We start from the raw sequence: 18,200 nt of genomic DNA, 5'->3' as shown, positions 1-18,200 counted from the left end.
TATAATTCACATAATATTAAACTCATCCTTTGAAAGTGTTCAAAGCATACTCAATATACAATGATTTTTCCAGTAATCACAATTTTTTGCACCCATCACCACTATCTAATTCCAGAACATTTCCAAGAACTCCTCTCTCACATTTCCCTTTAGCAGCCATTCCCCATTCCCTTCAGGAGGGTCAAGGCTGAGCCCATTGCAATGGCTTTCGTCTTTTCCTCATGGTTTCAAGAAGGCTGCTATAGCTCCATCATGATATTCACCCTACAGTCAGGAAGGGGGAGGCTATAGGACCAAACCACCGTCAAGTCAGTCCTGTCAAGGTGCTTTCCTGAAGCCCTCTACCTCCAGACACGGATCGCATCTCATGGGCCACTCTTCTTACAAGGAAGATGGGAAATATAGAAAGGTATGTTACTGCCCCAAGTAAAATCAGAGTCTGTTAGAGAGGTAGAAGGGGAGAATGAATTCTGTGTAAGCAGCTAGCAGTGTCTGCCCCACAGATATACAGATATTAAGTAAATTTAACAGTAATGATTACGTTCTGTATACTTTCCCAGGTAGTGACACAGAAGGACATGTTACAGGAAATCTCAACCTCAAAACATTAGATCGATAACCAAGGCAAGCCAAGTTTCTGTTAAGTCCATATTGAATCTTTCATACATGATTTATTTCAGTCTTATGTTTTTTGTCCATCAGTCACTGCCTAGAGTCAGGAGCAACACTTCCATTTTCTACCCTGTTTGTCAAGCAGTATGAATTTAGGCTAAAATTATGTCTCGTAAACTTAAATGGCAGTCCCTGAGTTCTACTGTTTTAGGATTTGTTCGGTAAATATGAGTGTGCCCTTATCACTCACCGTTAAAAACACAGCCACCAGATCCTGCTCCGTCTCTCACCTCAGATCCTCTAACTTCTCCAAGATGACCAACTCAAATCTTTTTCCATTCTCGTGGTTGTTATGTCTTTATTTATAAACAACATGCAGATATTACTATTTCTTGTTTTGTCAACTTAGATATTCTCTAGTGGCTTCTTGCTATCCTTTATATTAAATACTGAATAGGTATGTATACATGTAATTTTAACTTTTAAAGTAAAACTGCCAGTTGTTTTACCAGCAAAAAAGGGTTCATTTGGGAATGAAAGAGAATTGCGAGTCAGGACAAACAAGATGGGACACAACCTTAGGTGAATCTGGGCAACAAAGGACAGGCATGCCTTTTTAAGGAGAAAAGGGGTACGTTGGGAAGGCTGTCATGAACTAAAAGTCCAGGGGAGTAAACTGGGAATATCAAGTGTGGTGGCTTCTCGTTGGCTGAGCTGTTGCCCAGATAGGGGTAGGCGATGAGGAAAGTGTTTCTTCCTTAGGCTGGAGAAGTAGAATAGTATCCACGAGCAAGGTCAAGCCTGTGTAAGGTCAGGTCTCTCACTTTGTGCTGGTTCTGAAGCGGACTATAAGTGGTAGGGCATGAGAGCTCCCCCTGCTGAGACCCACCTAACTTCATTTTAGTGAAATTTTCCGTTACTAATTTTCACAACACTATGTATCATCATTTAGGTAAAGTTCTGCTAGAATCAACACAGAAGTCTTGAGATTCTTTCCAGCTCTAAATTGCAGTAAATTTATTATCATCACTTTGAATTAGACTTAAAGTCTCATCAATTTGCTTGTATGTATATTTGCAATATTAATAAGGAATTATTACAGGAGAGCTAAGTATTTCACTTAAATATTTATCAGCTGGTTTATCTTTCATTCATTTATTCGGCAGTTATGTGCCAAGGTCTGATCTAAGTGCTGGGAACACAATGGTGAACAAAACAGAAAAAAGTCGTGCCCTAATAGAATTTAGAGTGAAGACAGGACATTTAAGAAAAGTAAATAGGGCGCCTGGGTGGCTCAGTGGGTTGAGTCTTTGCCTTTGGCTCAGGTCATGATCCCAGGGTCCTGGGGGATCCAGGCCCGCATCGGGCTCTCTGCTCTGCAGGGAGCCTGCTTTCCCCTCTCTCTCTCTGCCTGCCTCTCTGCCTACTTGTGATCTCCCTCTCTGTCAAATAAACAAGTAAAATCTTAAAAAAAATAAAAGTAAACAAATATCTTGTAAAGTCATATGGTAATTAGTACTATGCATATACAGGAAACATGTGGGGTGTATTGCTGTTTTAGATGAGTTGGGCAAGGGACATATTGTTACAGGATTTCTTTTCCTTTGGTGCCCGTGGCTCTTGGTCATGCCACTTTAAAGACTGAAAAGGCAGACCAGAGGAAGAGTGGTGGGCTACAAAATGAAGTTTCTTGGGTGATAGTGCAAAGCTCCAGAGAGGGAGGGGACTGGAGAGGGTTGCCACTGGAGTTCCTAAGTCTAGGGGTTTTTATGGGCTTGTTGGCAGGCTGTTTTAATCTGATTAACCCTCCACCAGCCGGTCACCCAGTCAGGTTTTTGTCATCTACCTATCACGTGGGAAAGGGTGGAGGGCTCCTTCCAGGGTGGTGTAAAATCCTTTTAAGGGTGGTTTCCTCTTAGGATTGGGAGCATGGGGTGCTTGACCCTGCCTGCCTTTCTTCCAACTTAATTAATACTTCTGAGGAGGTGACATTTGTGCAGAGACATGAATGAGCTGAAGTTAGTCATGAGAGGATTGGGGGAAGAGCATTTCAGGCAGAGGGAATAGTACGTGCAAAGGCTGTGAGGCAGGAGCATGCTTGGCATACTGAGGAGCACGAAGGAGGCAGATTTGTCCAAAATAGAGAGAGCTCAGAGGGAGTCCTAAAATATGAGGTAGAATCATAGGTTGGGGGTAGGGGTCTGGAGGCTGTGGCAAGTAGCTAACCTCTTATTTTGAGTGTAATGGTAAACCGATAGAGTGTTTTTAAGCTGGGGAAGAAAGCGATATGACATTACTTAAATAAAGAAAATCACCTTGGGTGTCTTATAGTGAATGGACTGTGGGAGGGCAGAACTAGAAGCTGGGACATTAATTAAGGAGGCTGTGGAGAGATGATGATCATTTGGACCAGGGCATGAAAATAGTATTACCCATTTTTCTAAAAACATTGAAATAGAATCACATACATACATTTATTTATTTATTTATTTATGGTAAGTCTTAAATGAAGTTTGGGATTAGAAATAATTTGTAAAGTGAGTGCAGTGACATGATTTTGAATATTTAAGTGATGATCTAAGTGAAGGGCTGCCTGGGCTGCTCCCAAACCAGGTCCAAGGAGAGCTCAGGGGAGGGGTTTTGGTTTTTTTTTTTTTTGGCTTTTCATTGTCTGTAGCTCCTCTCCTGTGGTGCTGTGGGCGTGTGAAATCAGTGAATGAACGTTGCTCTGCAAGCACATGATTTATTACTAACACGAACAGCATCAACCAGAAATGCATCAGATTTGCCATACCCTATCAGACTTTTCCCTTTCTGATGCAGTTCTTGATTGGAAATAAAAATCATGGGGCGCCTGGGTGGCTCAGTTGGTTAAGCGTCTGCCTTCGGCTCAGGTCAGGATCTCAGGGTCCTGGGATCAAGCCCCACATTGGGCCCCACACTTAGCAGGGAGTCTGCTTCTCCCTCTCCCTCTGCACCTATCCCCCATTCGTGTTCTTTCTCTCTTAAATAAAGAAATAAATAAAATCTTAAGAAAACAAAAACCAAAAACCTTTTCAAACCTTTCCCAGGCCTTCCATGAAGGTAGCATCACCCATTGGTGGGCACTACACTTTGGTGGGCATGTGAATCACACAGAGAGGATGCTAAAATCAGATTCCTGGGCTCCACCTGCAGAGTTTGTTTCTGTAGGTCTGGGGAGGGGCCCGAGAATACGATTATCTGAAAAACTCTGGTTCTGCTGGTGCTGTTGGGCATTGGACTATTTTTTAAATAGGAAAGAGCTGGACCAGATGTTTCCAATTTCTGTTTACTTCCATTGCCTGACTTTTTTTTCTTAATGCTGACATCATAGGGGGCTGCTTGCTGTGGAGGACCTCTGGGGAATGGGCGCAACATAGCCCTGCCTCAAACCTTTCATGCTTCTTGGGCAGCGTCTTTCGGGATCCCCTCACACCTAGGATAAAACAACTAAATGCTTTTCACAGTTCTGCCTGTTTTCTCTTCTGTTTCGTTGCTCTCTTCTACATGGTCTGCTTTAGCAGAAGTTTCCCTGTGAGTTTTCCGCCAGTTCCTAGCATATCTACAAGCTACCGTCTTTCCTTCTGTCTATATCACTAATTACCTTTCTGATTCCCCTTCAGATCAATGCTTGCCACTCATCATTTATCCTCATTTTATATGTACCTTTTAAATATTTTTACAGCCATATAAAAATTCCATTTGCGATACATCCTGTATTTATTGCTTTACTGCTCTTTTTCTTCATGTTCATTCAATAATGCAATATGCAATCATCAGGAAACAAATGATACCCCCTGCTATTATAAATCTGCTTATAAATTATATAACATTTTCTAAGCCATCAATTTCTTCTGTATCTTCTTTAGTAGGCTTAATTGCTGTATGTATAGGCACTATCTTTTGACCTCTTTGACTATTGGTTTAATCGATCACTTATGATTTCCCAATGTATTTAAAAAATTTTTTTTTTCAGTTGGGGTATGATTTAAATTCAGTAACATTCACCCTTTTTAGTGTATAATTTAATGAAAAATGCATACAGTCCCTTAGCGACCACCCCAGTTGAGAGACAAGGCAGTGCCTTCACCGGAGAAAGTTCTCTCTTGCCCCTTTGCAGCACTCCTTCCCGAGCCCTTGGTAAACCTGAGCAGTTTCCTGTCCCTGAAATAAAAACAGAAATGTTTTATTACATTCAAATTTGAATTTAGTCCTTGTATTTAGAGAAGAAATTCTGAAAGCTGGGTATGAGTAAGCTGTATGCCACATATACCAAAAGGTCCTTGGTAGTAAGTATTTTGTTTCATTGACCATTTTGAAATAGAATGAATATGCAGTGTGGCTTTTCATGAGTCTTTGGTTTCAGAATATTACCACTTTTCTCCAAAAAGCCTTCCTTTTCTGTTATTATTTTAAAAGAAAATAATTTAAAAAACCACTTTCTGAGTATGTTCAGATATGAAAGTTTTTGTTCATTTTTTTTACTTACTATTTAATAAAGTAGATGAAAGTTAAGTCAGGAAATACATAATTTTTTTAAAGGTAGACAAACTAACATTTCTTTTTATCTTCTTTTTTTAAATACAGGTGTTTGCTTCAGAATGGTAAGTCAATTTTTTGTTTTTTTTCTCCCCCTACTTGTTATTTCTATTTACAGAGATAGAGCAGTTTTCTACTTAGTGCTAGCTTACTGCTTATTTTCTGTCCTTGACAGTAAATGAAATATTTGTATTTTTTCCAAACTACTGCCTGAAATTTTTTTTATTACAGTTGTCTTTTGAAAGTAGTCTATCAAAAACATTACAGCCTGCCTAGTTTATAGTTAATCTTTTGTATGCATTTCAAAAATTCATTTACTGGGATGATTGAATTTTGGCTAGGTATACTGAACATAAAGTGTGGGATCTGCTCCATGTTCTGGATGAAAGAAGTCCTCCAGGCAAATCTTGAATTCCAGGATGAAAAATGCCCTTGTTGCGTTAAGGAAGTGGTTCTCAGGGGTTAAGACAGGTTAAGGCTCCTTAATGCTTTAAAAATTTTTCCTTTGTTAATATTCTCCTTTCCTAAAAGTAAAAGGTGCATGTGTTTTCACCTACTGTCAGAGCTAGCAGTCACTAGATTAGCTCTCTCTTCCTAACTTCCCAAGAGTTCTAGTATGTTCCTAACCAGTGAAGTCTCCTCCTTTTGAGATAGTCCCCTGCCCCACAGTTCAGATTGTCTCCTCTTTCATTATTATTTTCAGAACCAGCTCCCACATAAATCCTAGCTGTAACCATCTCTGTTTAGTTGGGGGAGGTAGACTGTATAGATTCTTAGTCACTTTGACCTCTAAGCAGAAGACCCTGTTTTTAAAAATTTCCAGGAGATAGCATCCGCAAGAATTTAGTATGATGTAGTTAAAATAGTTCAAAGTAAAATGTTGCTAGGTTTTCATCTGTCATCATAACTGAATTTAAAACTGAGAAATTTTTAAAAGACTGTAAAGAATAATAGGAGAAATAAACTTACCTATAGACAATTATAACATTTGTGTGGCAAGTCCACAGCCAATGGAAGCCAATTAAAAGAAACTTTTAATTGAATACTGTGTACTGATCATAATTCAGTATTTTCCCTCAGTGATTGAAAATCTTAGGATAATCATCATTTGGAGCCCAGACAATGTAATTCAGTGTTAGAAAGTTATTGGGGGAGTGCAACTGAATTTTATGGATCCCAAAACACATCATGGAAACTGTTTTCTATCAGTTTATTTTCTCATAATGTGCTCATCTTTACTGAAAGTGGAATTTAATAAAATTTACCCTTAAATGAAGGTTCTTGTAAACAGAGGAGTGATTGTAGGTCAGCTACGTGATTTTTGTCAAGGACTGTAGGAAAAAAAATATTATTAGCTACATTTTTTGATGCTGGATTTTGTTTCACTAATTTTCTCCTAAAACCAGTACACAGAAGGTGAAGCTAAGAAAATAGGAGTGGTTGGCTGGGTGAAGAATACCAGCAAAGGCACTGTGACAGGCCAAGTGCAAGGCCCCGAAGAGAAAGTCGATTCCATGTAAGTAGTAAGACTAATAATGCACTCATGTGATTAATGAACTTATTCTAATGTTTCATTAAACAATAAGAATAGTATCGATGGACCAAATTCAGTTTGTAGATTATAACTAAACTAACATGCTTTTAGGCATACGAGCTCCTTGTTGGTATACCTCCTCAGAGTTGGGATGGAATTTGTTCATTTAGGAACGGATTTCCCACTTGGCCAGGCCCTCCAAAAGAGCAATGGCGTCATTCTCCAATCTATTTCCCCCACATCTCTTCTAATGTGGGGGAAACAAACATCTTGGGCCCATGTACCTCTCATTCAAAGTGGCTGTGAATAAGCAAAAGCCTTTTGATGGTTTCTGAAGTTCTTTTAATTAATTAATTGACGATTGATTGATTTTTTTGAGAGTATGTGAGCATGTGACAGTGGGGGAAGAGGGGAGGGGCAGAGGAAGAGGGGAAGCCTGCTAGAGATTTCTAGCAGGCTCTATGCACAGCACAGAGCCTTACATGGGGCTCATTATCACAACCCTGAGACCATGACCTGAGCCGAAATCCCAGGCATTCCTGATTCTTAAAGTTCTTTTTTTAAAAAAGATTTTATTTATTTATTTGACAGAGAGAGAAACAGCGAGAGAGGGAACATAATAAGCAGGGGGAGTGGGAGAAGCAGGTTTCCTGCCAGAGAGCTTGATTCCAGGGCCCTGGGATCATGACCTGGGCGGAAGGCAGATGCTTAATGAATGAGCCACCTACGTGCTCCAGTTCTTAAAGTTCTTAAAGTAGACTTCAAGGCCAAAAGGTTGCTCTCTCTTTCTTATTAAGTATCTTGTTTATCTAACTGTAATTTTATTTTTACTGTTGGTAAAAGTGTGTTTTATGAGTTGTATGGTAACCATAATGAGTCCTTGTGTTCCAAAGGAGACCAGATTCAGTAGTAATGAAAAAAGTGCCCTGTCATATTCAAAGGCCTTATCATTTCAGTTTCATAAATTCCATTGTTCTCTGTAGTATTTTTTTAATAAAAAATAGCTAACGTTTACTGCAGATTAGCAGTATTAGGCAATATGGTACACACTTCAAGTGGTTTATCTCATTTAATATTCACAATGGATCTTATGAAGTAAGTGCTAAGTCATACCCAATTTATTTTATTGTTTGCAATTTATTTTTGTTTTCATTACTTAATGTTTTCAGATCTCAAAAGTAATACTTTTTTTGCTTATTGTAATAAGTGAAGTAATAAGATGCAGAGAGTTAAAAAAGCAAAGCTAGTAATCTGCCCCTTTTCTTCTTTCCTCCCCTTGATAGAACACGGGCCTGTGGCCTTGTGAAGATTTTCTGAAGCTTTCTCTTTCACTTAGAAGTATTTAAGCATTTATAGTTAGGATTTTGCTTGTTTTTACCAAAATAGACTACTTTATACATATTTTTCTATAACTACTTTTTCATTTTATAGCTATTCATCAATCAGTAAACAAATAACCACTAAGTCCTTATTTTTTCTAATTTCTTTACATATAAGTACATACTTTTTGTATAAAATTATACCCCAACTTGGAAAGTGGGGTCTAAAAATTTAATTTTCATAAAGTATATGGTAACAGTTAAGGAAAAACAATAATTTTCAGTAGGATTGCCCAAAATGCAGATAAGATTGTGAGACTTATGTTGTGTAGAACTAAGTAGTTCAAAAAATGATAAAGTGCCAAATGACTATGAAGTATTGGGAATGGGGGCTGCACAGGAGGATAGATGCTCATGTCTATCACGTGATAGCCTAATCCATGCTATAGCAGATTTCTGATTAATATCCTTCACATACCCATATGATACATTCTGTCATTTTTTCTTTTCAATCCCTGCGTTCCCCCTCTTCCTTCCTAGTACTACCACTGATTTGTGTTAGCAACGGGGTGGGCTTCCTCCCCTGTTTGTTTCCATATTCACAGTTTTGGGTTGTGTTCAGTATTTGCTTTTTAAAAATGGGATCATGGTATATACACTTCTCTGCATCTCACTTTAATATTCAAAAATATCTCCAGGAAACAAACAATTTAATTTTTAAAAGTTCAGAAGGCATGAATAGACATCTCTCCAAAGAAGACATTCAGATGGCCAATACATACATGGATAGATGCTCAACATCCCTCATCACCAGGGAATGCAAATAGAAACCACACTGAGATATCTCCTCACAACTATCAGAGTGGCTAAAATACAAAACACAAGAAACAACTTTTGATGAGTCTGTGGAGAAAAAGGAACGCTCATGCACTGTTGATGGGAATGCAAACTGGTGGAGAGACTGTGGAGAACTGTATGGAGGTTCCTCAAAAAATTAAAAATGGAAATACCATATGATCCAGTAAACCAGTATGGGGGATTTACCCAAAGAAAATGAAAACACTTATTCAAAAAATATATATGTACCTGTATGTTTATTGCAGCATTATTTATAATAGTCACATTATAGAAGCAGCCCTAGGGTCTACCCATAGGTGAATGGTTAAAGAGGATGTTACACACACACACACACACAACACACACACACCCTGGAATATTACTCAGCCAAAAAAAAAAATGCAATCTTGCCATTTGCAACAACACAGATGGACCAAGAGAGTATAATGCTAAGCAAAAGTAGTCAGAGAAAGACAAATACCGTATGATACCACTTGTGTATGGAATTTAAGAAAACAGATGAACAAAGAAAAAAGAGACAAACTGAAAAATGGACTCTTAACTATAGAGAACAAACAGATGGTTATAGAAGGGGTGGGTGGGTAGAATAAGTGAAGAGGATTATGGGTACACTTACCATGATGGGCACTAACTAATGTTTAGAATTGCTGAATCACTATAGTGTAGACCTGAAACTAACAGAACACTTATAGTAATTATACTAGAATTAGAAAAAAAAATAAAACAAAAATACATCCAGGAAAACTCACCCAAATCAAATGGTAGAGCTTTAGTCCATTCTTTTTAATAGCTGCTTAATATTCCACAGTATTAATGTGCCATTATTTATTATCTTATTGCTGAGAATTCTTTTTCATTCTCTCTTTTTATTTTTCCAAGTAAGAGCAATGCCATAATAAATATTTTACTGGTGATTTTATATTTGAGAAGTGTGGTTTGTTGGTTGACATGTCTGTGTACTGTTAATTTTAAAAATATTTGTCAGACTACTTTGCAAAATAGCTGTAAACAATTTATATTTTTTTTCTATTCATCCTGTGGGCAATTGGTATTATTACTCTCTAATTTTCTTTTATCTGATTGGATATAGAGTGATGTATTATTTTTTCACTGTAATTTGCATTTCTCTAATTGCTGGTTATTTTGAGCATGTTCATGCTTATGGCTATCTGGATTTGTTCTCATGAACTAACTTCCTTTCACATCCTTTCCCCATTTTCCCATGGAACTGTTTGTCCTTGCCAATTTTTAAGAGCTCTTTTTATTTTTATTTATTTTTTTAAAAGATTTTATTTATTTGACAGAGAGAGAGAGATCACAAGTAGGCAGAGAGGCAGGCTCCCCGCCAAGCAGAGAGCCTGATACGGGGCTCAATCCCAGGACCCTGAGATCATGACCTGAGCCGAAGGCAGACGCTTAACCCACTGAGCCACCCAGGCGCCCCCTAAGAGCTCTTTTTATATTGGTAATGATTACTAACTCATTATCTCTTATCTCTTTTGCAAGTATTTTCCCAAATCTATCCTTTGCCTATTCATTGGTTTTGTTTATTTATGATAGCTTTTGCAACATAAATTGTTTTAATTTGTATAAACTCAAATATGGTTATCTTTTCTTTCTGGTTAAGAAACAGATTGTAGGGGGTGCCTGGGTGGCTCAGTTGTTAAGCATCTGCCTTCAGCTCAGGTTATGATCCCAGGGTCCTGGAATTGAGACTGATGTTGGGCTCCCTGCTCAGTGGGAAGCCTGCCTCTCCCTCTCCCATTCTCCCTGCTTGTGTTCCCTTTCTCTCTGTGTCTCTCTCTGTCAAATAAATAAATACAATCTTTAAAAAGAGAGAGACAGATTATAAGTGTTGTTCTAACTTTTTGATGTTTTATTTATTATATTTAGCATTTATTCCATCTGGGATTTGTTTTTTATTTATAATATGGGATTGGGGACTGTTTTCTACCAGATAGATAGCCAGTTGTGCCAGCACTATTATTAAACAATCAGTCTTTCCCCATCAAATGGGAATACATTTTTTCATATATTGAAATAGCGTATTAATTGGATATTATTCCTGGGTTCTCTGTTCTGGTCCCCTACAGGGGTACTCATCTATTCCTAGACTAAGACTCCATATTGATTTAATTACAGTGCCTTTGTAGGATATTTCCCTTCACAATATTTTTCATTCATTTATTTGCTTCCTTGGGCACTTATTTTCTCTCTAAACTTTAAGATACTCCATTTCATTTAATTGGAATCATATGTGTTTTTTATTTTTATTATTTATTTAAAGATTTTATTTTATTTATTTGAGAGAGAGAGAGAACATGCACTCATGGTAGGGGGAGAGGGGAGAGAGAAAATCTTTTATTTATTTATTTATTTATTTTTAAAATTTATTTATTTATTTTTATTTTTTAAAAGATTTTATTTATTTATTTGTCAGAGAGAGAGCGAGCGAGAGCAAGCACAGGCAGACAGAGTGGAAGGCAGAGTCAGAGGGAGAAGCAGGCTCCCTGTGGAGCAAGGAGCCCCATGTGGGACTCGATTCCAGGACGCTGGGATCATGACCTGAGCCGAAGGCAGCTGCTTAACCAACTGAGCCATCCAGGCGTCCCTATTTTTTAAATTTATTTAACAGACAGCGATCACAAGTAGGCGGAGAGGCAGGCAGAGAGAGAGGGGGAAGCAGGCTCCCCGCTCAGCTGAGAGCCCGATGCGGGGCTCGATCCCAGGCCCCTGGGACCATGACCCGAGCCGAAGGCAGAGGCTTAACCCACTGAGCCACCCAGGCACCCTGAGAGAGAGAGAATCTTAAGCAGACTCTAGGCTGAGTGCAGAGCCTGATGCAGGGTTCCATCTCGCGACCTGAGCCAAAAGCAAGAGTTGGATTTTTAAACGACCGTGCCACCTAGGTGCCCCAAGGAATTATATATATGTATATATTTTTTAAAACTTCCCTGATGGTCTTATAGATGTGTTTTCTAAAATAAACTTTTGGAGTACCTGGCTGACTCAGTGGGTAGAGCATGAGACTCTTAGTTTGAGGGGTTACGGGTTTGAGCCCTTATACTGAATGTAGAGATTATTTTAAAAATAAATCTTAGGGGCATTTAGGTAGTACCATCAGTTAAGTGTCCAATTCTTGGTTTCAGCTTGGGTCCTGATCTCAGGGTCCTGGGATCCAGTCCTACACTGGGCTACCCACTCAGTGGAGAGTCTGCTTGAGATTCTCTCTTCCTCTCCCTCTGCCCTTTCACTCGTGCTGTCTCTCTTTTCTGTCTCTCTTTAAAATAAATAAATATTAAAAAAAATAAAATCAGATCTTAAAAACATCCAAAACTTTATTTTTTAGAACAGTTTTAGATTTACAGAAAAATAGTAAAGATATTATCAAGAGTTTCCATATACCTCTCACCCACTTTGCCCAAGTAACATTTTACATTGTCTGATACATATGTTACAATTAATGAGCCAGTATTGATGAATTAGTATTATCGAAAGTCCATGGTTTTTCAGATTTCTTCAGCTTTTACCTAATAGTCCTTTTCTCTTTTAGGAACCCATATTTTACTTGCTATTAATTCCACACTTTTATGATATTAAGAGAATTGATATTAAATCTTCCCATCTAAAATTGTGGATATCTTTTCATTTGCTCAGATTTTTAAATTTATCCTTCAATATGGTTTTATGTTTATCATCACATAGATTTTGTGCTTTGCTTGCTGACTTTATTCCTAAGTCTTTGTCTTAGTCAGTTTGGGCTATTATAACATAAGTCCCATAATCCGGGTGGTTTATAAACAATAGAAATTTATTTCTGACAGTTCTGGAAGCTGGAAATGTTAGATTAGAATGCCAACATGGTCAGGTTCTGGTGGGAGTCCTCTGCGAGGTTGCAGACTACCAACTTCACATTCTATCCTTATATGACAGAAAGAGCACTAGTTAGCTCTCTGGCCTCTTATTACAAGGGCACCAATCCCATTCACCGGGGCTCTACCCTTATGATCTAACCACTTCCGAATACCATCACACTGAGATTAAGGCATCAACATTTGAATGGGGGGGGATACATACATTCCATAATAAGATTTTATTGTCTTTTTAATCATTATGTATGGAATATTTTTCCCATTTCTATTTCTGTGTGCTTATGCTAGAATATGGAAAGCCTAATGACTTTTGTATATTTATCTTATATCAGGGTTACCGTACCAAATGTTCTCATTAATTTTACTAAGTTTTTTTTTTTTTTTAGTAAACTATAGTTATTGGATTTTTTAAGTAATTAGCAAAAATAATGTATCCTTTTTTCAGTGTTTATTTCATTTGCCAGACCGACCCATCAAGACAATGTTGAGTAATAGCAATAGTGGGCAACCCTGTCTGTATTTGAAATGGTTTTATTTCATCAAGTAGAAGAGCTTGCTATTGATTATTGTTAAATATGCTTTATCACATTGAATTTCACTCTTGCATTCCTTGAATTAAGCTCTTATTGGTCACAGAGTGATATTTTTTTGAATCATTGCTGAATATTATTTGCTAATATTTTATTTAGAATTTTTGCATCTATATTTATAAGTGGGAATATCATTTCTTTTTTCTTTTTCTTTTTTTTTTTTCTTTTTTACTTTATCAGGTTTGGCATTAAAGTTATTCTGGCTTCACAAAATATATTAGGAAATTTTCCATCCATTCCTTCATTATGGAATAACTTAAATAATATCGGAATTACTGTTATTAAGTTAGCTCAAACAAGTTATGAAATTACTTGGTCCTGGTGCCTTCTCAATGCTGGGCTATTAACCACCATTCCAATCTAGTCTATTGTAATTGGTAGGTTTGAGTTTTCTACTTGTTCCCAGATTCATTTATAAGTTTTGTTTTGGTTTGATTTTAAGATTTTATTTTTATTTTATTAATGAGAGACAGAGAAAGAAACAGAGGCAGAGGTAGAGAGAAAAGCAAGCTCCCCACCAAGCAGGGAACCCAATGCAGGACTGGATCCTAGGACCTTGGGATCATGACCTGAGCTGAAGACAGACACTTAACTGACTGAGCCACCCAGGGACCCCCATTTATGTTTTCTTAGGAAATATCTAGTTTTTCTAGGTTTTCAAATTTCTTGCTATGGATTTTATTTATTTATTTGAAAGAGAGAGAAAGAGAGTGAACTCGTGCAAGAGCAGAATGAGGGGTAGAGGGAGGAGAGAAAGAATCCTAAGTAGACTCCGAAGCATGGAGCCTGATGTGCAGTTTGATCTCTCATGACCCTGAGATCATGACTTGAGTGGAAATCAAGAATCAGATACTTAACTGAGCCATCTAGGTGCCTCTGGATTTTATATTTTAAAAGTCTCTTTTTTATCTTTGGTTATATATCTTTTGAAAATTCCTAATCTTATATAATTTTATTCTTGCCTCCTTTCTCCTTAATCAGATTCTGGAGGAATTTATCTGTTGGTATATTTTCTTTTCTTTTCTTTCTTTCTTTCTTTTTTTTTTTTTTTTTTTAAGATTTTATTTATTTATTTGACAGACAGAGATCACAAGTAGGCAGAGAGGCAGGCAGAGAGAGAGAGAGAGAGAGGGAAGCAGGCCTTCTGCTGAGCAGAGAGCCCGATGTGGGACTCGATCTGAGGACCCTGAGATCATGACCTGAGCCAAAGGCAGTGTCTTAACCCACTGAGCCACCTAGGTGCCCCATCCGTTGGTATATTTTAAAAAACAACTTTTGGATTTATTGATCGTTTCTTTCTGTCTTTTTTTTTGTTTGTTTGTTTCCTGTTCATTAATTTCAACCTTCATCTTTACTAATTCCCTCTTTATTTCTTTGTTGATCCTTCTCTAAGTCTTCAACACGAATTGTGGTTTCCTTTAGTTTTAGTCTTTTTAAGTTAATAATGAAGATGAATAGGCATTTCACTCTGAATAAGCTTTTGGTTTGCTCCATAGATTTTGGTAAAAAGTGTTCTTTTCATTGCTTTCGGGATAGTTTGTAATTTCATTTTTAGTTCCTCTTTGAATAATGACAGTGGTCTTCTGGGTATGTGTTTTTTTGAAATATCCAGTGTCCCTTTCTGTTTTTAATAATGTTTTTTGCCTAAAAGTTACTTTATCTGATATTAACAGTTATACACACTTTCTGTGTTACTATAGAATATAATTTTTTCCTTGCATAATTTTCAGTGTTTCTTTCTCATTGTGTGGTTTCGTTTATATTTGTTGAAACAGTTGATGAACAATGTTATATTACTTTGAAGTGTATCTCATTATGTTTTATATATGTCCTTTGCAAGCAGCATATAGTTGGGTTTTGTTTCTTTATACAGTCACACAACCTTTGTTTTTAAATTAATGTATCTATCCATTTAAGCTTAATGAAATTACTCATATTTAGAATTAAATTTGTATCTTACTATGTTCTTTCCCCTTTGTTTTATTCTGCTTTCCTTTTCTTCTTTCTTTCTTCATTTATTTTTATTTTTTAAAGATTTTATTTATTTATTTGACAGACAGAGATCACAAGCAGGCAGAGAGGCAGGCAGAGAGAGAGAGAGAGGAGGCAGCAGGCTCCCCGCTGAACAGAAAGCCTGAAGTGGGGCTCAATCCCAGAACCCCGGGATCATGACCCGAGCCGAAGGCAGAGTCCTTAACCAACTGAGCCACCCAGGCGCCCCTCTAGACTTCATTTAAATTGACTGTTTTTTATTATTCCATTTTTTTGTTTCTTTTACTAGTATTTTCCTAGAGGTACAACATACAATCATAACTGGTCCAAATTTGATGTTAATTGATGTCTTACTCTCTTCCCTAACAATGTGAGATCTACAGTACCCTTTAAGTCCATTTATCTATTTATTTAGATGTAATTTAAATGATCTGTTTTAAAGCTCATCAGAAATTATTTCTAGGGTGCCTGGGTGGCTCAGTGGATTAAGCCTCTGGCTTTGGCTCAGGTCATGATCCCGGGGTCCTGGGATCGAGTCCTGCATCGGGCTCTCTGCTCAGCAGGGGGACTGCTTCGCTCTCTCTGTCTCTCTCTCTGTCTGCCTCTCTGGCTGCTTGTGATCTCTCTCTGTCAAATAAATAAATAAAATCTTTAAAAAAAGAAAGAAATTATTTTTAAAAGTCAAGATTTTGGGGAGTGGTTTCTGTGTATATGCCATTTTTGTTGTTTTTTTTCCCCCTTGCTGAGTCTTTGGGTTTCTTCTGTACAGGAATATTTTTCATTCTGCCAAATGATTGTTCTTTATTATTTTCCTTCACTTGGGCTGTTGGTGATGTGTTACCTCAGTTTTTGTCTCTCTATATGTTTTTATTTTACCTTCATTCTTGAAAAATGTCTTTGTTGCATATAGAACTCTTAACTTGACAGTTACTCTTTTCCGTACCCTGTGGATACCATTACAGTGTCTAGCACCCATTGTTTTGTTGTGAAATTGGCTGTCAGTTTTACGCTTTGCTTCTTTAAAGTAATTTTGGCGTATTTAAAATGGCAGCAGTGGTAAAATTGCCAGTTTACACTTTGCGATAATAAATAGAACATTAAGCCTGTCAGTCGGTTTGGGTGATTTTCCCCAGTAATACTTAGTTCCTTGGGTACATATGCGGGAGAGGCATGAAGTGAGGTTCATTGGGGGCTGGTTGTTGCCTTCTCCAAGAAGTGAGAGAGCTGGGCTGGAGGGCATTTACAAGAGTGTGCCTAGAATGATGGAGCCTGGAGTCAGGTTTGGGCAAGATGAGAAATGGGCTGGGAAGAAATTGATGGGTATTGAGAACCGGTTGTCTTACTCAGTTGTGGGCCTAAGGACTTGGACAGCTTTTGGGAGCACTGTTGTGTTGCACAATGCAGCCGGGAATCAGCGGAATCAATGCAGAAGGAAAGGGATGGAGTGGGGTTCTGAGACATCTCTGATGTTTCCCGCCCTGCTGTGAGTGAAGTGCTGGTGTGGATAGGCTCTATCACTGGCTTTTTTCTGTGTCCAGTGGTTCCTTAACTGGACTTCATCTGAGTACTGCTAAATGGAACTTCCTCCAGCTGCCTGAAAAATTAGTGAAATTTCACACACTTTGGGGTTGTCATGATTTTCTTTTTTCACTGCTTTTTATTATGGGATTTTCAAACCTATCCATGAATAGAGAGAATGGGACAACAAATCCCATGTGTCTATTACCCAGCTTCAGTAATAATTTCTGCCATTCTAATTCCACATAGTTCTCCAACTTGTTTTTTGCTTTTCTCATTGTTAAGAGTATATAAAGCCAATTTCCTGCATCGTATTATGCACCTGTAAGTTAGGTTGAACAATGTGAAACTGTCAATTTGACAAAATTTTAAGGTATAAACCGGCAATTTCACATTTTTAAATCTAAAACCTTTACTGTTTTTCTCTGACAGAAACTCTATGTGCGTGTCAATGTATTTTTCTTTTCTTTATTTCTTTCTTTATTTGTTTGACAGCCAGAGATCACAAGTAGGCAGAGAGAGAGAAAGAGAGAGAAAGAGAGAGAGAGGAGGAAGTAGGCTCCCTGCTGAGCCGAGAGTCGGATGCGGGGCTTGATCCCAGCACCCTGAGATCATGACCTGAGGCAGAGGCTTTAACCTACTGAGCCACCCAGGCACCCTCAATGTATTTTTCCAAACCCAGAGCAGATCTATGTCCAAATACCAAAGTGCATTCTGTCACAGGACTGCTGCATCTTCCCTGAGGCTTGTCTTTTTCCCAGGGTGAGTCTCTGCCTGCTGGACAGCCATCATTCTCATGCTGCCCTTTGTCCCTTTCTTGTGAAATGGGTTCCTGTTTTCTCAATCGTATTTTCATCATCTTTGATTTATTCCATTGTTTTGTTGAAGCAGAATTCTCCCTAAGATTCCCAGGGAAGGTACCAGAGAGACAAAAAGTTTGTACCCTTGTCCGCCTTCATTTGCCCTCATACTTGATTGCTTGTTCAGGTTATAAAATTCTCTCCCCTCGGGGTGCTTGGGGGGCTCGCTAGGTTAAGTGCTGACTCTTGATTTCTGCTCAGGTCATGATCTCAGGATCGTGAGTTCTAGGCCTGTGCTCAGCGGGGAGTCTGTGAGAGACTCACTCTCCCTCTCCCTCAGCCCCTCCCCCTGCTAGTGTGTGTGTACATTCTTTCTCAAATAAATAAATCTTTAAAAAGAAATTCTATGCCCCAAAATATCACCCACTCAGAATTTTGAAGGCAAAACTGCATGACTTCTTGTGCTGCTGTCATTCTCCTACAAAGGAGTGGAAGTTATGCTTATTTCACTCAGAAAGCTTTTTAGATATTCATTGTATCCCTAT

The 18,200-nt window shown here is 38.0% G+C and overlaps 1 protein-coding gene across 4 annotated transcripts in view; it reads left to right on the top strand.

Moving 5' to 3' along the window:
• ACYP2 (acylphosphatase 2) overlaps window positions 1-18,200 on the top strand; it is a 185,017-nt gene that overhangs the window by 6,956 nt on the left and 159,861 nt on the right. For all 4 annotated transcript variants that reach the window (XR_014314891.1, XM_082743628.1, XM_082743630.1 and 1 more), the window contains exons 2-3: window positions 5,221-5,237; window positions 6,579-6,688. Coding sequence is in view for 3 of the 4 variants with exons in the window: in XM_082743628.1 (XP_082599754.1) it covers window positions 5,221-5,237; window positions 6,579-6,688 (127 nt within the window). In the remaining variant the exon portion in view is untranslated. The remainder of the gene's footprint in view (window positions 1-5,220; window positions 5,238-6,578; window positions 6,689-18,200) is intronic.

The sequence above is a fragment of the Mustela nivalis genome, assembly GCF_964662115.1.
Source record: "Mustela nivalis genome assembly, chromosome: 8".
Taxonomy (NCBI): Eukaryota; Metazoa; Chordata; class Mammalia; order Carnivora; family Mustelidae; genus Mustela; species Mustela nivalis.
The sequence above is the reverse complement of the archived record's forward strand: the minus strand, read 5'-3'. Positions and strand labels throughout refer to the sequence as shown.